Source organism: Carlito syrichta, unplaced genomic scaffold (genome assembly GCF_000164805.1).
Source record: "Carlito syrichta isolate Samal-C Ts95f unplaced genomic scaffold, Tarsius_syrichta-2.0.1 Scaffold308179, whole genome shotgun sequence".
NCBI classification, from domain to species: Eukaryota; Metazoa; Chordata; class Mammalia; order Primates; family Tarsiidae; genus Carlito; species Carlito syrichta.
The window spans coordinates 51,885-76,087 of record NW_007252275.1 but is presented as its reverse complement, the minus strand read 5'-3'; the positions used below and the strand labels follow the sequence as shown (position 1 = coordinate 76,087).

Here is a 24,203-nt window from a genome sequence, read left to right as displayed (position 1 = left end):
AAGTTATGATTTGAGCCTGCTCTACAACTCTCTGACTTAGCTTCATGTTGGTACTAGTGGCATCTCCATCTGGGCAAAAATATAAACAAAGTCAGTCTTTTTAAATTTTACAACAGAAGGTCAAATTTGCTGCCAAACCTTTGATAATATAAACACGGTTCTTTCAAAAATTAACCAAAAAGGCCATCTTGTTTTGAAACATTCACCAGAGAACTTAATTTTAAATTGATTTGCAACAGAACATGGCTTCGTGGCTCTAAATCCCAGGATGGGTAAGGGGAGGTGCTTGCCTGGCCTGACCAGTCACTCCCCAGAAGAAAAGGGGTGACCTCAGGAGCACTGGCCCACTGCAGGGAGCAACACAAGGAGGGTGGAGGGAACGTCACACTCCAGATGCTGGCAAGGTCTCTGTGGACCAGGAAATGGCAGAGGGAACAGGTACATGACACGAGCCTCTCGGTGACACCTGTCAGCACAACAAAATGTGGACCATGACTGGATTTCCGGTGGAAAATGGAAAAGGAATGGAGTCTTTTTTCTGGGCCTATTGGGTAAAACACACAAATACACACACACACACACACACACACACACACACACACACACACACACACACGTCCTAAGGGGTAAGGAATGTGGACAAAGGAAAATACGAGGAAGCAGGTGAGCGTTGAGCTCCTCAGATCCTAGGACTGAAATTTGGGCCAGGCTCTATCTTCATCTCCAAGAGGAAAGGAAGCTCCAAATAGCATGAGAGCTGCATGTTTTTCTGCAGGTTTTAGCATACAGATGAATGAGATCCATGCTACATAAAGACAGGCTAGGTAACATGAAAATCACCCTCCTGCTTCATTCTAAAAGTTTCATCCAAGCAAGCCAGACTGCCAGAAAGAATCCTATCTGGAAAAGCTAGCACCAGGTTAGATGTCTACAAAAATGCCTTAGAAAAAATGCAATCTCATAGCTGAAGGCAAACATGAGAAAGACATAATGACATATAACATCAACTTGAAGAATGTCAAAAAGTGTAATGCAGTAGAGAACTATGTTTTGCAATGCCTCCTACCTAAGAACACACACTGCATAGCCTTCTTATCATAAAAGAAAAAGCCTCTCCACCCAAGCACCGCTGTTATATTTTATCAGATAATAAGAATTCCATGATGCATCACATCTTTGTTTCTTTGATTGTCTTTGTTGTCAAAAAAACTTAGAAAGTAAAATTTCAAACTGACCACAAAAATATGATTGCCTACTATGTGCCAAGTTCTGTGCTGGGACAGATCCCGCATGTGAACAACATGAACAAGATTCCTGCCCTCCTGGTACTCACAGTCTAGGGAAGAAACAGATATTAAACAGCAAGCAGATCTCATGGTAACCCCATTAAGGGTCAGGTTGCTCATTCTTTCCCTCAGCCACTAAAGGTACACATAAGGCGACCAGAATAACCATAAAGCAATTCCCTTCTTAGCATTTCAAAGCATGTACGAGGGGATACAATTCAGAGTGCAAAGACTAGCGTCTCCAAAGGCCTTTCCCCTCCCAAGTTCCTCAGTCTCCACCTTTCAGGACCTCACTCCCACCAAAACCCAATGCTTCCTTTCTGGCCCTGGTTCATGAGGCTTTCTTCTTCCCTTTCTCCCAGCCCTCAACACATCGTTCCATTTAGTTTCTCTCACAATAAGGAAGATAGAATTCTTACACTCGAGGAGAAGAAAAGAAAGGTAAAATGGAGTGGACAAAGAACAGATTCCCTCTCACAGGCAGGGAGACTCCTGGACGGAAGGAAGGCTGTAAGCACTACGCTTGGATAATTTTTTCTAGCAATATAATTAACATTGCGAGAGAACCTGGGGAGGTGGAATTACTCATTCAGCTGAGGGGTCAGGAGAGAGACCTTCCTCCCAAAGCAACATTTGAAGCCAAGACCTGTAGGAGACAGACCAGCTCTCCAAAAACCAAGAGGAAAGACTGTCCCGGGCAGGGGAGCCTCAGGTGAGAACTGGGCCTGGGCATTCTCCAGTAACTGAAATCTACAAGAGAACTCAAGAAAAACGCACAGGGAAAACTGACATGAGACGTGGCTGGAAAGACAGGTGGGAGAGAATCATGGAGGACCTTCTTCTGTCCTGGTAAGAATTCTGATATTACCCAAGTCCAATAAATAGCCAACAGTGAATGGGTTGGAAGTGGGGCAGAGCACAATAGGATCACCCCGATGCTTGTGAAGAATGAACTGCTTGGGAGGAGGGAGGGAATACAGGAGCTAATTAGAGGTGCAGAAGGCTTCAGCCGTGGGCTTGGCAACAGAGGGCACCAGCAAGTGGTCAGGTTTAATCCGCAGAGATTGGCAAGCGATGGATCACCCATGGAGGGAGGCGGCTGTGCCAACAGCAACTCTTGAGTCTTCATCTACTGATCCTTGAGTAAATGGGGTTGGAAGAAAAGACAATTTGAATAAAGAGCCTATCTCTGAAACTTAATCCATTATATATTAACTAAATATTATTATATTTTGAAATAATAATATTTAAATTCAATTGCAATGCCCCCCCATTGCTATATACCCAGGGCTTCCAACAGTGTCCAGCAACAAGGCAAGTAAGTGCTCAATAAATATTTGCAGAATGAATGAAATTTCCTCTGGTAATTCTGTCTCTCTCTCTCTCTCTGGTACCCAGAATATCTGAGCCATATCTTTAGATTAAAATCAATGATGAAATATAATTTCAGATTTGAAATGTGGTAAACATGCCTATTGTTTTCATCATACAAACCACAGAGGGGAAATTTCAAGAAAACGTTCTCATTCAGCGGGGCCTGTGGTTGAAGGAAATGCTTGGAGACACTGTTCTGTTTGACCTCTGATTATTTAAATTTTTCTTTTTAATTCTGTGGTATGTGCTTTTTATTGTGGCTTCAAATTCCTTCTGGAAGTAGATGGGGAATAAATTAGAAAGAAACACTGTGCCTCAGATTAAATGTGATTTGTGGAGCTTAATGGCTGGATTCTCACTTCCCGACCCATCTCACCAGGACCGCACCTTCTTAGGGTTCATTCTGGGAGACACAAAGCTCAAGGTTGCCCCTCCGATGACCAACAGGACAGTGTAACCTGGTCCCAGAGTCCCCCCATCCCCCTCCTCATTCTCTTCCACTTACTGTCATGAGTCCGGGTGTTTAACAGAAATATGTCCCAGGCTAATATTTCAGCAGACATGACTGACCTCTATGCTCTTTTCCTTAGGTAATCCATGAAGAACTGTGCCTGGCATATATTACACAGTCAAGAAATCTTAGAGAGTAGCTAGCATAATGGTATATGCATCTTCGAAGGGGCCTTCTTCATTCAAGGGACTAAATGTGAATTGTTAGCATTTTAAGAAATAGGTCAGGTCAGTCAGATGAAATTCCAGGCAAGAGGGCCTATTCATTTTCCTCCAATAAACATAACAGAGGCTGACTCTGAATCTATCATTTTCTACCAGATGCAAAGCTAATGGTATGCTTTCTATTTTACCTATCATTTTCTTTTTAACTCTTCTTAAAATAAATAAATAAACTCCTTATTCCATTATTCTACTTCTTTGTTTTGCATTTTAACCAGTTTTGACTTATTCCTGGGTCATTTAAGGAAACTGGCTGATCCCTAGGTCCCCTTCACAGTGAAAAAATAAAAACAAAAAGAATTAAAAAAAAAAAAAACCTGACTCTAGTTTTCGATAACACCATCTGAGTCCAGTTAGTTATTTCAGCACCCTCATGGATAACGAAAATCCTGTGAGCTGAGCTCCTGAACTGTACTGCAAATGATAGAGCATCAAACTTGTACAAATGTGCTAAAATCCTCCTGTGAAGGCTCATCTCCTGAGCTATCAAATGGGTATGCCAAGGTCTATTAATTTAAATCTAATGGAAGGAATCATAAAAGCACAGTGGGTATATTGGATTTGGGGAAAACATATCCATAGCTTCTTAACAAAATTTTGCACATTGCTATAGCCACGCTCACCCACATTTTCCGACATCATTATGATGACCGGCTTAACCCAATAAAAACCTTCCTTTTTACAAATGCCATCCTTTTCACAGATGTCTCCATGGGATTGTGAGAGACAGTAAGTGACAAAAAGCTGTTCTGGAACAAATAAAAGTAAGCAATGCATATCCACCAACCCCTTAAAGATTTAAATATATTCTTCAGTGTGTAGGGCCCCCAGAGCTAAAGCACTTGAACATCATTTGGTTCAATAATTGTTACAACAACCTCAAGAGCAATCAGTCCTACCGCCACTTCTTCTCATTGAAAAAAAAAAGAAAAAGAAAAATCCTTCTTCCTGCCCTATCCAAGTGGGTCACTGCTGCTTTTCTCTTTGCTCAGCCTTTCCTGCAGAGGTTTACCAAGTTCTGATGTGGTTCACTGCATATTTTAAGTGCTGGAAGTGGTTATGGCCAAAGAAGGTCAGCGAACATGACTGTGAAGCCAGGACAGGGATGTGCTTGGGAAAGACAGAGGCTGGGATTGAAGTCACCTCTGGGGAGATGATGCAAGTTCACTGGAGACTTGCTGTTTATTGGTATTCATGCTTTTCTATGGCCTTTTTTTAATGTTCTAAACTAAGAGCAGTATTTTTAGCACCTTAAAGGTGATTTGCAATAATTTTAAATAAAAACGATCCAATCGTCCTATAAACAGTAGAACTGCCATCTTCTATAAATAGAACTGGCAAGCATTTCATCAGTCTTAAAAATATCAGCTCCTTTAATCAAGCTCCCACCAACCTCCCACCAATGCCTCCCTTTCCTTTTCAGAATTCCTTGAAGCAGTAGTCCAGGCTCCAGGAGAACCCAAGGGACCCGTGCTAATGCTAAAGACACCAGGAAGAAGCCGTCCTGTGGACACACACAAGGCTCACTGTTTTCCATGTACTTGATAGATGCTGCAATATTAGTTTTCTTTTAGTCTTCATGACTTGTAAAATAAAGTAAGAGTACTAGAATTTTAGATAATAGACAAAATGACAAAACTTGAACCATAGGCAAGATCTTAAATGTCAAGACACCTAGATTACTCTATTTTCGTGAGCACAAGACAGGTAAGAGTTGTCTTAACAAAGCTGGAAGTGGATATTATCAGAGCTTTCCTATATAATGAGCTTCTAGAAAAAGAGGAGGAAGTGAAGTACTGGATATTCTGATGCTTGATCAGATTTTACCATCTATAATACAACCCCTGCTTATGGAAGTCCTCAACTTCAGCTCCGAGCAATTCTCCAGAAAATTATTTCTACCCTCTCACTGTCTGCATGGACATATGGACAGTCAATAGAACTCTAAAATACAAAATGACTTCTATCAATGCCTTATTATATTGTTGAGATGCTTGGAAAATAATCAAAGATTAAGAATCCCTGGTTCCCTGCATGTGCTCCAGCCATTCTTATCATGGTAGAACAATTTAAATCTATACATATTCCTTTATGTATATACCTGTAAGGCAGTGACTGCTAGCTGTCTACAACTAACCATTCTTCCCATCCTCCACAGTAAGAGAACCTTGATTCTCAGCCAGGCATAATTCTACCGGGAACAAAAATTGTATCTGCAGCCTCCCTTGTCAAGTGTGGCCCCGTGACTAAGCTCTGGTCAGTACTACATCACATAAGTGTGTGGTATTTCTGCGAAGGATCCATAAAAGTGAGGGAATACCTTCTGCCACCAAGAACGTGGATTTTATAACTGGCAATCCAGTAGCTATCTTAGACAACAAGGTAACCAACCTTGAGGATAGACGCCAAATGATGATAATGGCAGGGCTAGAAGACATAAGACAAGTCCCTAATGATACCCTGAGAGCTACCATACCACCCCTCATCTACCTATCCCAGATTCCTTTCCATCAAAGTGGAATAGGCATCTATCTTGCCAAGTCTCTTATAACCAGGAATTAGCTGATTATAATTCAGTTCAGTTGGTTTATGGCAACTGAACAAAATAGTCACTGATATGTCTATCATAAAGGCCAATGAGCATGCCTGCTCTGAGACAAGAAATTCAACTTCCTCTGCAGAAATTCCTCCATTCATCTAAAGATGATGTAGCCAAACAGACCCCATCAGAAAATACAACCCTAGCATCCTTCCCTCAAGAGCAAAGGCTTTAGATCAGCTCTGCCCTTGCACATTCTCACTAGCCCTAACGTCCTATCACTCCAGGTGCCTCACTGAAAGCATACTGGGTTTATTATGAAGCCCATTCTTAATCAGAGACTGGACAGAGGTCACTAACTTCATTGCTTGTGTCCAAAACCAAATAAGTCCCTGCAGTATAGCCACTGCCTTACTACACAAAATACACAAAGTCCTTTTGTTTAATAACTGTAATCAATAATAAATTATATGAAGCATAACAGTAAGTTGGAAGATGCTATGTAGTTTGAGGTTTGGTGGAGTTTTTTTGTTTTTGTTTTTGAGTTGGAGTCTGGCTCTGTCACCCAGGCCGGAGTGCAATGGCACACTCACAGCTACTGCAGTCTTGACCTCCTGGACCAGGCGATCCTTCCGCCTCCTGAGTAGCTGGGACTACAGGCATGTACCACCATGCCCATAATTTTTTTATTTTTATTTTTGTAGAGACACAGTCTCATTATGTTACCTAGACTAGTCTCAAACTCCTGGGCTCATGCAATCCTGACTCGGCCTCCTAAAGTGCTAGGATTACAGGTACGAACCACTGTGCCCGGCCTTATCTAGTTTTATGAGTACTAGTAAGTATACTAGGATCCTAAATACAAAGCAATACTAACAATAGCAATAACAATAAATATCACCTACTGTTCAATGTCATACACCTGCTTTTGTACTATTTGGCTAGTGCTCTGCTCATATGTATTATTTGAAATTTGATATGTTTGATAAATTTGAAATAAATAGTACCCCTATGTCACAGATGAAGAAACTGAGGCTGTGAGAGGTTAAATAAAGTGGCTAACACAGTGCACCAAGTTCATGGCAGTGATCACAGCTAAACACAGAATTGTCTATAAGCTTAAAAGTATTTTAGCTATACAATTCTGTCTCTCAAGATATTAGATAAAATAATCTTAAGAGAATACATTCCTCTTTTCAGATCTGCAATGAAACATTCTAAGACTACCTCTAGTTTATATTAACACGAGTATTTCTTAAAACAAAGAAAAACAAAAAGCCAACAAAAAAATTGATAGAATTTGTCAACAATTGGTAAATAAAACTGGAACACAAATGAAACAAATTCCAAATGTGGTTTTCCTTAATTTCACCTTCTGCTCACAGTTTTATTTCAGGGTAACCTATATATTTCCACCCAAGGGTCATTATGCACCTTTCAATCCTTAAACATCAAAACTAAAAAGAAACACCTATAATGACATGCTCATGGGTAATTACATCTCTGTGTGCCACTCCTTTTGAAACAGGCCTGATTTATTTTCCACCGCCTTTATTGAGATTCCTCTTCAATAGAAATAAAAAACACGGAAAGAAATCAAGCCCTTCACGCATTCCTTGACTACATCAAGCATTTTAGCCAAGAGTCAAACAATAAATGCATGAAAAACATAGAGAAGAGATCAATCTTTCTGTTAAATATAAGATACATGTATACACATATCTATTTGTGCATGTAAGAGTGAAGGGGTATGTCTATTTAAGGATATATACTGAAAAACCTAATAATTACATTAAAAATTTATCATTAGAATAAGTAGTATTTTCTCCGGCTGCTTGAAAGCTAAAGAACTAAAATATTCCTTTAACAAAGTCAAACAGAAGGTTAGAGCTCCCTCTTTCTACTTATTGAAGAAATATACCAAAACTCCTCTCCCAGGAGACCAAAGTTATGAAGCTGACGGAGAGCCCTCCTACCCCTGCAGTGTTCTCTCTGCCTCTGAACACATGCTGTGTTTTTAGGGTCCAGTTACCGGTCGCTCATTATTCATAGGTGAAACAACTGCACTTTTAAAAGTAGAAATACTCACAGAGCCATTTCAAACTGTTCCAGCCACTTCTTCTTTAAATCTTTTGTTTTACAATAAAATTCGAGCCCATTTTGTCCTTGAATATGGATGAGGTAGAAGCCATAAGACCACTGTTAAAAGTAACAGTCTTTGGGTTAATATGTATCACTCACGAATAACATCACGTTTCTAAATTCACTAAAACACTACCATAGTTATCCCTAAACCTCTCATATCATTATCAAGGTTCAAACTAAACAAGCTTATTGTAGTCAACTTCATATCCGTAAAATTTCTGTGCCACATGCATTTTACTATCTTGATCATTAGGGCATTTGAAATGATCAGATCAGCTGTGGCAAGGACACAAAGGCATGCATGTACTCAGTCTCTAGAAACAAAGAAGCCTCGATAAGCCCCATCTCAGGTTAATGTATTAGCATGCCTTTCCTGAATATTCAGAGTTAGGAGTAACCTAGAGCTATTAGATTCCAAACGGTCACCTTTTTGTTTTCTTTATCCGTTGTAGGATTGTTGGCTATCTTGTACTGCTGAAGGTCTATTATTTCCTTCATCTCATAGTTATCACCTTTCCTTTTACATACGATCACAGCCAAATCAAATAAGAAAATATGCCTGTGAAAAAGAGAGAGAGGAATTGATCATATATGGTATAGAAGCATGTGTATTGACTTTTACTGGTAAGATTTAATTAAACCAACCAAATGTTTTTTCTTAACCTTAAAGACAAGAGACAGTGTTGTACACTGAAAAGAATGAGTGATTTGAGGTTCTAAGAGCTGTGTGCATCCTGCACTGCCCTTAAGCATGTAAATGGACTTTCTGTACCTTACCTCAGTTTCCTATTTTAAAATGAGCAAAATGGTTTGGTGGGGTGGGGGGCTCATGCTTATAATCCCAGCACTTTGGGAGGCTGAGGCAGGAGGAATGCTTGAACCCAGGAGTTTCGAGATCAACCTGGAAAACACAGCAAGAACTTGTCTCCACAAAAAAAATTTTAAAAATTAGCCAGGTATAGTGGTACACACCTGTAGTGCCAGCTACTCAGGAGGAAGGGTCACCTGAGCCGAGGATGTTGAGGCTGTGGTGAGCCATAATCATGCCACTGCATTCCAGCCTGGATGACAGAGTGAGACCCTGACTCCAAAAAGGTAAGGGACAAAATCATAATAAGAGCAAATGTACATTGCAGAGTTGCTGAAAAGGCCAATTGAGATAAGCCATAAAGCTTGTTCAAAAGCAATTACCATCTCCTTAAATTAAAAGCCAAACAAATATAGAATAATAAGAATGACAAGAATCGCAGGTAGCTCCTGAAGTTACTAGAAAACAGCCAGAATGCCTTGAGCAGTACTGCTCATCCCTTTCACAAACATAACTCAGTTTTAATCCCCAGGACTGCCTGCTGGGTAGGTACTAATATCATCTTCATTCTCCTGGGGAGGAAATCAGAGGCTTACAGAAGTTAGAGAATTTGCTCAAGGTCAAGTTAGAGAATTTGCTCAAAGTCAGGTTAGAGAATTTTGTCAAAGTCTCACTGCTGATGAGGGGCAGAGCAGAATTCACAAACAGGTCTAATGTTGGAGCCTGTGCTTTGACCCTCTCTGTTGTTTCTCGTGACTTCATGGACCACCTAGAACACAACCTGAAGGGTATATGAGCAAAATGTAAACTAGAAAAGTAACGGTGAAACATCTGTGTTAATACACCTTTTTTCTTATTTTAAAAAATGTAATTTGGGAAAGAAAATAAACCCTATCATCCAACGCCAATACTTATATGTTTCATAAACACTCGGTGGTTAACATGTGTGCATTTTTTTAGACGATAACAATGATACATTCACAGAGCCCTAACACTGGCATCATTTTTAATGTCTATTTCTCCCAGAGAGATTTAAAGGATAGGCATTTCCCTGGAGCCTCCCGTGGAGCTCAGTATCGAGGCAGAGGCAAGAGCTGATGCTGCCCCCTGCTGGCTGATCTTCTCTTCTCCAGGTAGTCCAGAAAATAGCCATTTCAGTCACAAAAACACCCATTTGATAGACACATATATGCATAACTAAGAGCTCCAAGCCAAACTTACTAATATTCAAGGACAGCACCTGCCAATTTCCCTTGAGAAAATATCACTGAATGATACCTCATCTTCTTTCTTAAGGCATTTTTCTATTATTTTTAGTTATTTTAAAATACAGTCCAAAAAAATCAGTTACGTTTTTATGGTAGTTATCTATTGTTACTTTATCTCTGTTCTCATTTTAAACATGTGCTTCTATGTAGCTTATCTTCTGAGTCTGTCGTTTCCTTCTTAATAACATACTAATTACTTATTTTGAAAATAAGAATTGCTCTTTTTTCTTACCTCTCTTGTTTTGTATGCTTGTCTAGAGTGGTTATTCGAATTTCACCATCTCCCTGAGGTCGTCCAAAGAGCAAAACCGGTTGGTTCTAAAATACAAAATGTACACATCTGAGTTTTTAAGAATCACATAAAATCCGAAACAAATGTCAGCAAAGACATTAGCTAAGGACAACTACCTTATTACACAACAAATTTTATCAGTTTTACATTTTTTAAGCACACTTATTCAAAAAGGTTCAGGTCTACGTGATACACTAAACAGTCTGTCCTTTGTAATCCCAGGGGTTATATCAAGGTCATTAATTAATTTTACTTATAATCTTAAAAGGGGAAGTAAGCCATGATAAGAGAGAACTGGAAGGCTCCAAGTCACAAGAAAGTTCGCAACTGATATTTGTTGAGCATCTAGTGTGTGCCAGCCACTAGCACAGATGGCAAAATAACACATACCCTGGCAGCATGGAGCATACTGCCCAGTAGGGGAACAAATGTTCCCAGATGCATATCATTACAATTGGATTTAGCAACGATATATTGGACTTGACTCCAAAGGCACAAGAAACAAAAGATGGATCAGGTGGACTTCATCAAAACTAAAAAAAGCTTTCGTGCATCAAGGACACCATCAGATAAGTAAAAAGGCCACCCACAGAAGAAAGTATTTGTGAACCCTATGAATGATAAGGAATTGACATGCAGGAAATGCAGGTCATTGATATGCAGAACTCCTGCATGACAAACACCAAACCAACTTGACTCAAAAATGGGCAAAGCCCTTAAAACGACATTTCTCCAGAGAAGATACACACAAAAAACTAGGGGAGCAAACGCACATCTTGAATACAATTGAATCTTAAAAAACAATAGCAAGAACCTGGAAACAACCATGCTGCCCATCAAAAGAGGACTGGATTAAAAAAATGTGGTACATATACACGATGGAATACTACGCAGCCATAAAAAAGAACAAAATCATGAATTTCGCTGCAACCTGGATGGAACTAGAGTCTATAATACTGAGTGACCTCTCACAAAAACAAAAATCCGAATATCACATGTTCTCACTCATATAATGGACCTTGAACATCCAATGCAATACTATGAGAAAATGACGGATGGTACTGGGAAACTATGGGGGGGAGGGGGATGGGATTAACAGTAGCAAATATCTGTCGGGGGATGGGAAAACACTTCTTATCTACAGGGTGCCTGAATGAAACGTCATTGTACACCTACCCTTAACTGTACCCCACAAAACCATAATAAAAAATACTGATTAATGAAAAAAAAAAAATATGGAAAATCGTGACATGTTTGGGAAAGAGAGTGAATTGGAAAATCAGCATTTTGGAACTGCGACGTCACGAAGTGATGATGGGGGGGCCACTGTGTCTGGCGGGGTGGCCACTAATGGTGTCCTGAAATGGACATGGGGCCACATGAGTGAGAAGGAAGAGACAGTCTCACGATGTTTCAGAGAAAGCAGCAATGAAGCTGCCCGACCACAGATGTATCTCAGATCCACCCATCTCTATAGGCCACGCCCACAGGCTCATCCAGGCCCTATCTTCTCTTAAAGACACATGAACAACTGCTGATGGGTCTGCTTGCTCACAGGGTCTTGTTGAAATGTCAGTCAGACTGGACAGTCCCCACAGAAGCCTCTTGCTAGTTTCCCACTGCGGTCACAGTGACATCCCAACTCAGCACCCTGGCTTCCCAGGCTGGGTTACACAGCTGCCCTGTCCGCCCCTCGCATCCCAGAGCCCACTCTCCTTCCTTCTGCTCTGCATTCCAGCCACTCTTACCTTCTTGGATACACCTGGCTTGTGCCCGTCTCTGGGCATGTCACTGGCTGTGATTTTTGCTCAGATCACTTTCCCCTAGACCTTTGCATGGCCGGCTTCTTCTAATCTTTTAGGTCTCGGTTCAAAAGACTCAAAAGAACTTTTTCTAAGCAGGTTAGCTAAACGAAGACTCCCTTTATTATCCTCAGTGACAGTACCCAGTTCACAGCGCCAATTTCAATATGGCGTTTTGAACGCTTTTTTTTTTTTTTCCCCACTGTTTCTTCAATCATGAGACCATGTGGTTCCTAGTTACAGTCCTAGTCCCAAGCGAAGTGTCTGGCCCATAGCAGTCACTCAGTAAATACATGCAAAATGAAGAAATGAATGGGAGTCAGCTGTGAATATGTACCAGGATGAGGGAAAGAGAAGAAATGAATGGAGTCCCTCATTAGAATTCCCACTGCAGGAGAGCAGGCAGAGTGTGACCAAGATGAGAGGGACAAACTTCGGCAGAATGTCCCTGGACAGGAACCGTCACAGCAACCCCCAGACATCCACGAGAATGCTGCCAGAGGGATCAGAAAAACCCTCCAACAACAGAAACTTGAAGGTAAACTATCTTTTTTCCAACAACAACTCCTAGAATGTCCCCCAGCGTGAGGGTAAGGGGAAGCCGGATGGAAGGATAATTACATACCAGATTTTCTATAGATAGCTGAAACTGTTTAATTTCACGAAGGGTCTCATTATCCCTTTTCACTTCATTCACATATTGTGCCAAGTCCTGGAGAATAGAGAGACGGGTACAGAAAGAAGAAGCACTGAGATTAGAGAAGAGACGTGAGCTGCTTGGAAAGAAAACACATCATTAATTCCGCTCGTGGTAAAAGTAACCACCGTAACTTCTCAATGGCAATAAAATGAACGCCCAGTCAATCAAAGCTGCATCTGTAAGGCAGTTTCAAAACGTCTGGAGGACAGCTGGAGAGACTGAAGAGCTGTCATTTCCCACATTCACCAAGAAGGGTCAGGATGCTGTTGCCTTAAGAAAATACAAAAATTTTTTTAAATGCTGCCATGGAGCAGTAAAAAGGAACCTAGGTCTGCAGAATGTCAATTCCAAGCACGGGTAATTACTGACCTGGAGAGAATTATGTTTTTACACAGGTTAGAATAAGGGCAGGAACGAAGGATTGGTGGAGAGAAAATGTAACTAAAACTCAGACAATGAATCCAGCAAGACTGTTTGCTGCAACCAGTGAATGCCTTCTCAGTTCCTGACAGCATTCAGTCAAGGAAGCCGGTTCCATTTTAAAGAGTTAATAAAGGAGAAATAAAAGGCAGGTAAGGAACTAAACAGCACAAAGTGCTAGAACTAAATTTAATTCATGAATTAAAGCGAACAAAAACTGCCACTGTGTCTTTCCATGTGGCTTCACCTATTTTAAACTGTCTTTTCTCGTATTTGAGGAAACATTAGCTAATCTTTCCATACTGTAACTGGCTATTTTTGTGCCATGTGTTCCAGATTTCACTGTTTTCTGAGCTCTTTTTCTTTTTTCTCTACCCTCTTAAATTCATCTGCAACAGTAAAGAACAGAACTCTTCAAAAAGCAGTTCCCAGGTTTGTTCTAAATGGAAGTCTGACTTTTTGTAGGATGTATCCATACACAACTGCTGAAAAAATTGGAAACTTTGGTTTGACTTTTTTTTTTTTATAATCATAAATAACCATGTGATGTTTCCTGGTTGTAGCCTAAAATGAGCTGCACAGCAAAGCTAACACAAATTGGTACAGACGCACAGTTAAATAATTATGCATTGCTCTGAGCAGGGTCACCTTGCCATTTTGTTTTTAAGAGCAAATATTTGCTTATGTTTTAAGCCATGAGCAAAGATTTCTTTCAAAGTCGCTTTTATTAAGCATAATGTGAAAATTGAGCTTTTGTTTTCCCTCGATATGTTCAAAACATTTGCCTGTGTCTACTTGTAGTCCTGGGTTTTCAGATTTCTCTGAGAACAGAAACCCCAACTGAAATTCACTTGTACTGATGCAAAGCCGCCCCGAGGGTAACCTGGCAGGTATCCTCATAAGAGAAGAGTCATGCAGGTTCTGCAGTCTGCAGCTGACCCACTGCTTACCCAAGCCAAGAGTGTTCTACTGGCAACCGTGAAAAGAACGTGAAATAAAATCATCACATTAAACGACTCCTGGTAGTCATGAAAGTCATCAAACTTCAGTTATTTGAACATATCTCTTAGTTTTATGTGTTTTTGTCTAATAATTAAATCCATGTGAGGACATCTAGTACAGTAAAAAATATCCAGCTCTCCCCACCAACAACAAATGCGTATTCTAATATTTTAGCCTATCATATACTTGTATTAGCAGTTTGAATTCTATTATTTTTAGGTAAGAACAGGAAACATGAACAAGTCCCTGGCACAGCTGCCTTACCTTCATTGCATCAAGAGCCAGCTTCAGATTTGCCTTCTCAATGGAATCAGTGGTGTGTTTGACCAGTTCCTAATTGGAAGAGATATTTTAGTGCAACTTTCATTGATTTAAAACTAAGATATAATAAAGAATACACTTTCACATAAGCCATTGTCATTTTCTATCATGTGATCAATCTGATGCAACTAGGCCATTTTTATCAAAAATCTGAAACCGTAAGACCAACTAGACACCAAAAGAACATGGGACACACGTGGAAATATCTACCTTTTCAAAGTTCTATCTGTATTCCGTCCCCACCATGACACGGACACTGCTTCCCAAATGTTATGAAGATTCCAGAACGGTTAACTACATGGGTACTTTTTACTTATTATCACACTGGCTTCTCCATCACTCTTTGAGTCTCTGGACCCCAGTATCTCTCTCCTCTCGTTTCAGGGACACCAGGATGTCCTGTTTGTTATTGCTGTTAGTGTTGTGTTTGTGCATCCTACAGTTCTGCCTAATTCTCAGTCTTTCAGTTTCTTTTTTCTTTACCTGCCCTTTGAAATGTTACTGTCCCCTAGATTTTTCATTCTAGTCCCTTTCATTCTTATTTCACACACTCTACAAATTCTGTCACAACCACTGTCACAACGTCAATTTTCACCTAATGGGGTCATCACTCACACACGTGCTCAACCCAGAACCCAGGCCTGAGTCCCTGCCACAGACATCCAACTAAATAGTTCTACCTGGGTATCTCACGAGCTCCTCAAATCCAACATGCCCTAAACGTCATTGATTTATTCCCATCTTCACCTAGAGCCCTTGATTCTGCTTGCGTTTTATTAAATGATGGTGCTTGCATCAATGTCACCACTTGAACTAAAACTTGAAGGTGTCCTAGACTCCTCCCTCTTCCTCCCTATGTCCTAGCAATGTTAATGCTGATCCTGCCCGTGAAGCCATCCTCACTGCCACTACTTGGGTTCAGGTCCTTGCCCTTTTTCAAACAGGTACTTATAATAATGGACTTCTGATCAGTCTTCTGACTTGTAGTCTCTTCTTACTACAGTCTATTCACTCTATTAACATCAGAGCTGGCTTTCTAAAATGCAAGTCAGATCTTGTCTCTACCCTACTTAGACTTCTGCAATGCCCAACACAAGCCTCAGGTTGTCCCCCACACCTCTTAGGCATCTCATAATCTGAATTCTGCAAACCTCTCTGAATCGCTCTCTCTGTTCCACCCAAACAGCCTATATTCTACTCATACTAAATTAACTGCAATTTTCAAAATGAGACTCCATTAGAAATGCTGTTTTTTCTCTTTAGAAGTTATTCTCCTCTGATCCACCTGTCAAACTCTCACTCTTCCTTCAAAGTCCAACTCAAGAATCACTTCTCTGGGAAGCCTTCCATGGCAGATGCCACTGCTTGGGTTCCCAGTCTTCTTAGGCTTAATAATTTAGGTTTTTGTCTGTACCCACCTTTCATATTGTGTTATGCCTAACAGCTTAAATTCCCTTCTCAACAGTGAGCTTTATTAGTGTAGGGCCTGTCTTACATTGTGAGTGCCTAAGACTGTGTTTGGCACAGGAAATTCACTCAAAAATCTCTAATGAACCCAATACCACTTGCGTTTCTGCTATAAACAGGACTTATAGAGACTGTAAAGAGTGATAAATCTATAAAGTCCATTCTTTTATTCCCATTTTTGCTTTTACTTTATTAAATGAAAATAAAAAATCATTCTTAAAGTTTCCAATCCTCCACTTTAAAAAATTCTAATTGTATAAATCTGTCACTTCAAATCATCAAATATGTCAAGTGACAAATATAAGGATATTTGTTCAACAAATTTCTAGACACCAGACAAATAAATTTTATTCTATACTATTTTCAGATGGTAAAACATCTTTAAAATTTGTATCTGTGTGTAGTGTCCAAAATGAAATTTCTCTATTTTAAAAAGTCATCACGAGACTAAACATACTCTTGAAATTCGAAATACAGAACAACTCAACAGAAATCAGGGGGAAAGTTCACTGAATTTTAAAACAGTATAATTGTATTTTATACATTTATAAGTCTGTGTAAAACCCTAAGAGGACCAAAAAACATATTTCTTAAAAATTGTACCTTCTAAATTTTTCAATCAATATTTGACTATACTAAAGTTATGAAATAAATTATCTTACTTTGGACATGTTTTTAGTTCCAGGATGCCTTGGAAACTGACTGCCTGAGTCTCCCTTATTATTTTTTCATCAAATCCAATTTGATTAAGTTGCTTTGAGTTTAGGTCTCATAAATGTTTTAATGCATTTTTAAGGAATAATCAGGGTTTGAATTTCTCTGATTTCTCAGTAGAACAAAAATAGAGATGACTAATAATTTTGCAGCTACAGTTCAAGAAATTTAATATACAAGATGTACAAAGCACAGCAGACTCTAAATTATATTTCACATACAGGTAGTAGATCTTTTTAAAATGACATTTCACAAGCATCAGCAGAGTTGACAGACTAATACAGTAAGACATTTCTTTGGCGCGAAACTAATGAGTCTCCTGGTATAGCTATCAAATTAAATTTATAAGACTCTCCACCCTCATTAGAAGACCTAACCGTGGAAACCATAAGCTTTGTGGGTTATAACAAGAATCACTTCAAAATAAATGTAGTCTCATTATAATTGAGTACTGCAGAAAGCAATACGAAATGTGACACAATCCTCTTTCGCTTACTATTAAAAGGCAAAAGGTCTAATATGATTAATCTGCCACAATTCAAATGCATCGCAACACTGACATGCTAATAAAGGATTACTGATAACCACAGAAGACTTGGTTGAAGGAATATTTTTATTTGTGTTGCCTTGTTTTTTAATTTTTTTTTAGCCAGCCCTATTTGAAGGTCACAAAATGTGACTTGTGGCAGACTCCAAACTGTCTTTGCCAGAAAAGAAGAAAAAAAAAGTCCAGCTGTTCTGTAATTTCCTCTTAGTTATAATAATACAAAATGTTGAGGGAAACAGCCCAAAATATGGAGTGTCTGCAGCATAGTTGATTCTTCATTAGTAAAATACAAAATGTTGAAAGAATAAGTGAACAGTAAACAAGAGTTTTAAGTTACATACCTGGAGGAGAAGGTGATACTTTAAAACACGCTGCATAGGAACCACAAGCAAGTCCCGAAGAGTAAATTTCCCATTATTTGCTCTTTTGGAGCATTCCTAACAAAATGATTTTTTTAAAACTTTGTTAGTTTTCTGAAGGGGAGTCATCAACATGAAAAGACGCAAAGGCCATAAGCAGAATAGTTATTACACAATAAATATTTCGCTATTTTCCTTAATAATTATTCTCTCTAAATAATAGTGTCTTCCGTTTAAAAAAAAAAAAATGTTGTAGTACTTTAATTCCCGATAGGAATCAAATAGCACTATTTTCTGTATGAAAATTATTTTCTCTGGTGCAAAACTGTGGTTCTTCAGGTCTTCCTCAACTTACCCTTATAGCTGCACCTTCCACCAATCTCTCCCAGCGGGCCATAGTCCAGGCTTCGAGAACACATCACTATACTCATAAAATCAGCCATGAGCCTTCCCGCCCTCATGCCTTGGCTTATTCAGTTCTTGCCAACTGCTGTATGTCTCTTCCATCCTCCAGCAAAATTCATAATCCTCTTTAAAAACTATAATTCTAAAATCAGCCGGGTGTGGTAGTGCATGCCTGTAATTCCGGCTACTCAGAAGGCTGAGGCGGATCACCAGAGCCCAGCAGGTTGAGGCTGTGGTGGCCAGGAGTGGCCACTGCACTCCAGTCTGGGCAACCGAGTGAGACTCCAACTCAAAAAAGAAAAAACAAAAAAACTATAATTCTAGGCCTTTAGTCATAATTTCAATCTAAATTGTATGTAAGCCCTCTCTGTGCCTTGTGGGTCTTTTAATTACTGTCGTACATGGTATCTTCCTCAACACATGGTGTCCTTTATGACTCAGAATTTAGTATTTGCTTATGAAATATTTATTGAAATGAATGAAATGGAATGTTTGACTCTGAGCTTTGCTGAAGCATAAACCTACAACTGGACTCAAAGTTTTTTAAAGCCTCAGATTGTATTTATTTTTTAATCTCATGCTCTCCTTTCTTAAAAGTGTACTTAAAAATAGTATTGACTTGTTCATTCTTTTGACAGTGACTATGGCTTTGAGGAAAGCACTTTGAGCTTGAAGTGCCAAAGCATGAATCTGAAGTCGAGTTTTGGCAACTCTTGGCTATGTGGCCTTGGACATGTCGCTTTTCTGGTTTTACTGTTCCACACATATCCGTAGCGTTGTTAAAAAAAAAAAAAAGTTGTCATACAAACATTATTAGTGAGCAACTTCATAAATCCAAAACTCTCACACAATCACACATCCCAGTCTAAGGACTTTTCCAGTTCACAGAAGGAGCTGTGCTTAAGAAAAGCCTCTTTTGCTCACAAGTCGGTTTCCCCTTTGCCCACACTTAGCTTTTCTGACACATCAAATGATATATTATCAGGAGCTATAAAGCAAACACTATTAACTCTAATGACCAGGGACTTAATGAGTGTGTTTGACTATAGATCTTAGGCAAAATGAGCTGCAGACACATCCTGACATGTTAGCTGTGTCTTATCAATTACTGGAGTTCATTAGAAGGACAACTCTCTTAGCTGGTTTCTTGCTTCTGCAGATTGTAGGGAGTTCTGGATCATGGGTTCTGTTTGAGACAGGAGGTTAAACTGTTCATGTTATTGTAATAAATGGGTCTTATCTCCCCAGCTGCATTTTAAGGTCCTTAGAATTGAGGTTGTAGCTTAGCTTTCCTATGTTATACCATCCTACCACAGCATGAGGAACAGAAATGATATACATCTAACATTCACTATGTTATAGAAGTTAGTCTAAAATTGTTGAGGAAAACATTAGTTTGTTTAAGTTCTAAATTACAGGCTCAGGAAGCAAAGAAACCATCATTGCCGGCACTAGCTACAACTGGGGGCTGGCAACTGAGGTATAAAATGCTTATTCGTATTGAAAGTAAATAACAGAAATGATTCTTCCAAAACATCCAGTCGCTTACTTGGCCTCAAGTCAATTATAATTGAAAGGAAAATAAAAAGACTTTATCTCCCTCCACTGGATGTTACCTTGGTTTCAAAGTAGAGAAGAAAAAGAGAAAAAAAATAAATAAGAACAAAAAATAACTACAAACCAGAGGACACCAAGAATATGGCAGCTTTCCCTTCATCATGCTGGGATTGCAGCAGGAAGTTCCAGCTGAGTATTTGGTGGAATGTTACATTATGTATCTGATTAAATACTTCCAGATCAGGTCTGCTGTCAGAGGTACTGGCCTTTAAGCTGAGAAGACAATCTGCAGCACCTTACCCTGTGCTTTCCTTTCTTTCTTCTTTCTTTTTTTTTTTTTTTGAGTTGGAGTCTCACTCCATTGCCCAGGCTAGAGTGCAGTGGCACACTCATGGCCACCCCAGCGTTGACAGGCTGGGCTCTAGCAATACTTCTGCCTCAATCTTCCAAGGAGCCGGAACTACAGGTGTGTGCTACCACACCCAGCTAATTTTTTATTTACTGTAGAGATGAGGTCTCACCAAGTTTCCCGGGCTGGTCTCGAACCTGCAGGCTCAGGCAATCCACTCGCCTTGGCCTCCCAAAATGCTGGGATTACAAACTGAGCCATTGAGCCCAGTCCACCCTGTGCCTTTCAAACTCAGCCTGATGTCCCCTCTTTCTCTAAGACTAACAGTGACTGCAGAAACCATGTGCTTAGAATCCCAGAGCATGGTCATCGGGCAGAACTTTGACAGTGACTCTGAAAGAATACTGAGAATATAATGGTGGTGTGATTAACAACTTGCTGACTCCTATCTGAAACCACAACTGTACATCTTTATTTTAAAAAAGGAAACAAAACTGCTTTAATGGTAGCTCTGTTAGGAACTAGGTGTATGAGCTGTAAAGTGTTATTTTAACATCAAATATTAATTTGAGTCAAGGTGGCTTGCAGTTCTACACTTATAAAGCTCCTCCACAGACGAGCAGGAACCATTTGCACTAACGATGTTCCGAGGCTGTTATTTAGTGGTGACTCAAACTATCTCCAGCCTGAAGGTCAATATCATCAAGGGATACTAAGAGGTAAAAAAAAAAAAAATCTATAACATAGATGTGGCACAGTTATTTGAAGGCCCGTTAAGGTACAGACTTTCTAAGCAATAGTTTCACTTTGTGGGAGTTATGAGCTATGGAGTCATACCAAATAATCAAAACAACGAAGGGGTTCCTATTTGAAAATCGCCTACGTCTTCTTCCCCTGACCTCACTGCTCAACTGAAAAGAGCAGGAAAGGAATATTTAAAAGCCAAATAAGCCACACATAGTCATTTAAGAGTTCTACATATCTCTACCTGAAATTTTAAAAAATCCAATCACATGGATAAAATACTTAAGATGTTAATTCATATAACAATCAATTTTCAAAAGTTCTGAGAAAGTACAAACTCCTCTGATTAAAAAAAAAAAAATGATATATAAAAACCATGACTTAACATTCGTTTCCAAGACTTATTTTTTATTGTGACCATGTGTTGTGTTTATGCCAGCCCACTTGTCATTTCTCAAACTTTCCTGACTCTTCTGGTCAAGATATGTCCATTCTTCCAGGATGCTCTCCATGGAATCTCATCTGTCAAAGCTCACCCCATTCTTTGGTGATCTAACTCAAATGCTGTCATTTCAGAACAATCCTCCCAGTCTACCCACACAGAAGTAGCTAGATTAAATCTTACAGAGTCCTGTCACATAGTGCTTCTCACATAATACTTCATCTAATGTTATTAGCATTTGTCTTTTCTTCCTTCTTATGGGTAGTTTATCTGCCCTTTTTATATATCTGTCCCTAAATGTCACATTTTTAGTAAACATTTTCAATCTACATATATACATACATTATCTAATATGTATCATATTCATATTACACCTCTTACTGCCTGGGAGATTTACTCATCTCTCTGAATTGCAGCTTTCTCATCAATAAGATGAGAAAATCCATTGTGTATGTCTCACACAGTCAGGAGGACCTAATGAGATAATGTATGTAAAACGCATGGCCATCATATTAGATTTTACTATTGCAGTTATTTCTACTATATTACTGTTTTATAGATTAAAATATTTTATAAAATTATATTTAGAATACACGGGAAAATGTACTGTTGTATTGATCATGAAGAGGAATATGTTGCTTGTAGGTTGATTTCACTTTATCTCGCAAACAACAAATAAGCAGGCACCTCTAATTTCAGTCTGACGTCTTCTTTTGTCTTAGAAATGTAGTCTAAACTCGAGATGGCTGACTCCACCCCACTGCAGTACTGCCCATAAATAACCAATCTGAAGGGGAAAAGGAAAGAGGAAGACATTTACAAAACATAAAGCAAGAAAGGATTGGAGGGAGAGAGAGGCAGAATCATCTCTTTGAAAACCACAGTTAGGGATCATCACAGCAGCAGTGGAAATTCTTTTTCATATACATGACATATACAGTCATGGGATGAGGGTCACTCGTGTTTACAGTAATGACTAATTTTTAGTTCCAAACTTCAAAGAGATAAATTTCATGTACATCTTTATAGCAGGTAGATTTTACAAACTGGCTTCATAACTTTTCATATAAATGACATCAACACATATGTATCTCAAAAACAAAATTTGAAAGTTCTCTTAAAGCTCTTACTAGAAATAAACTCCTTTTACTGCTTACTCACACTCAAAAAGAGTTTTATTTTCTACTACATTTTATTGCGACCACCACGCACAACTCCACTCACTAATAAACCTTCTACTCCTTGCTACTTTTTAATGAAGGAACATACATCATCTGAAAAGGAGGGAGACGGAGAGAACTGAACTGTGCTGGGTAGAAGATAACTCACACCGCATGGAATCTGAACCCACTTCAGGAAGGTACCTCTGTAGTAATACAAATATTTTGCAGAGGCTGGTTGATTTATTGTTTCCTCTTAACTCTTCACTGGAAAAAAACTAATATGATGTTAATGTTTATCTAAAAGCTAACCCAAAGCAATTATTTCGTGACTTCAAAGTCAGAGCTAAGTAAGAGAATTCTATTTTAAGTGAAATATCTTGATATTCAAATTCAGGTGAATTGATCCGGACAATTTTTTTTTCAAAATTAGAAAGGGAAACTGACTCTGACTGTGAATCTAACACTCCAAAATAGAGAATCATAAAACCGTAGAGTTTGAAGAAACATTAGGTACCAGCTAATCTCTACAAATGTTTAGAGATGGGGAATGGAGGCTCAGAGAGTTCAAAGGAGTTACTGAAGTTTACATCACTCAGTAATGACATGACCTATGAAAGACCCTTTCGAATGGCAACACAAAAGTCTGAGCACTATATGTATCCTATTATTCCCCCTTTTCTTTTTTTAAGTACACATCTAGAGCTCAAACTGCTACCCAGGGACTAACTGCCCTACGTTCTAATTACTGCTCAGGCAGGACTGTCATGAACAGTAGTCACAGCTATTTATTAGCCATCTGAATACTAACCATCACTATAATTACAAACAGGGACCCGCGGAAGTCAAAATTCAAAAGTTACCTTTCCTTGTAGCTAATAAAAACTTGATACAAGTTCTGGTCATTTTTATTTACAATGGAATCATGAATCTCTTGCATGAGGCTCCGATGAACTTTTACAAGTTCCTTAGAAAAGAAGACAATACAAAAGGAAAGTGGGAATCAGAACCAAACAATACATTCAAACCCAGAATCCCTCTTGTTCTAGACCTGCACTCAGGAGATGCTAAATGTTCTCAATATGCAAACTTGCTGCCACCAATAAAGGGAGGAGGAAAAGGATAGGGGAAGAAGAGGAAGGAGAGAAAGAGAAAAAGGGGAAGAGGGAAAAGTAGAAGGGTAGGAGTGGGAGAAGATGAGAGGAAGGGAGAGGAAGAGGTGGAGAGAGAGGGAGGCTAAGTGCATGGGAAGCAGTAATTTCAGATCCAACTCAAAATGCCAGTGTCCTGTGAAAAAAAGAAATTATCTCACTTGCTATTAAAGGATAATTTATTTTCTGTGTAAAAATATGTATGGCTCCTTTTCATTTTATGATCACTGTAAATGTTTGAATAAAACTATCCAAGTGCCTAATGTTTTATTGACAGGATAAAGTAATGACTTGTGACCTTGTGACACAGAAATGTAGATTTGTACTTTGGTCAATTAGTGGTGTCCTGGTGCTAAGCTAACAATAATCAGACTAAATTACTTGGAATCAGACAACTAATAGAATAAATAAGGAGCAAATAAATTGCTCTAGACAGTTCACCAGAGCAACTCAAAAGTCAGAATTTCACATTTTTCCTGAGAAGCAAGTAATTTTTCAGTCAGGCAGTAACCATGTGTCATAGCCAGAAAAAGAGGACGTCTGAATCAAAGTGCCAATTCTCCCATTACCTCTTCCTGGGTACCTTGGAGCACACATTGACTCCACGGTATACTCCTTC

The 24,203-nt window shown here is 39.1% G+C and overlaps 1 protein-coding gene across 1 annotated transcript in view; it reads right to left on the bottom strand.

Moving 5' to 3' along the window:
- LOC103267580 (guanine nucleotide exchange factor VAV3-like) overlaps positions 1–24,203 on the bottom strand; it is a 112,866-nt gene that overhangs the window by 63,923 nt on the left and 24,740 nt on the right. The window contains exons 8-15 of the mRNA XM_008065168.2: positions 23,297–23,400; positions 21,961–22,060; positions 17,759–17,854; positions 14,633–14,701; positions 12,872–12,958; positions 10,385–10,470; positions 8,503–8,635; positions 8,021–8,130 (exon numbers count right to left, since the gene is read on the bottom strand). Coding sequence (XP_008063359.2) covers positions 8,021–8,130; positions 8,503–8,635; positions 10,385–10,470; positions 12,872–12,958; positions 14,633–14,701; positions 17,759–17,854; positions 21,961–22,060; positions 23,297–23,400 — 785 coding nt within the window. The remainder of the gene's footprint in view (positions 1–8,020; positions 8,131–8,502; positions 8,636–10,384; positions 10,471–12,871; positions 12,959–14,632; positions 14,702–17,758; positions 17,855–21,960; positions 22,061–23,296; positions 23,401–24,203) is intronic.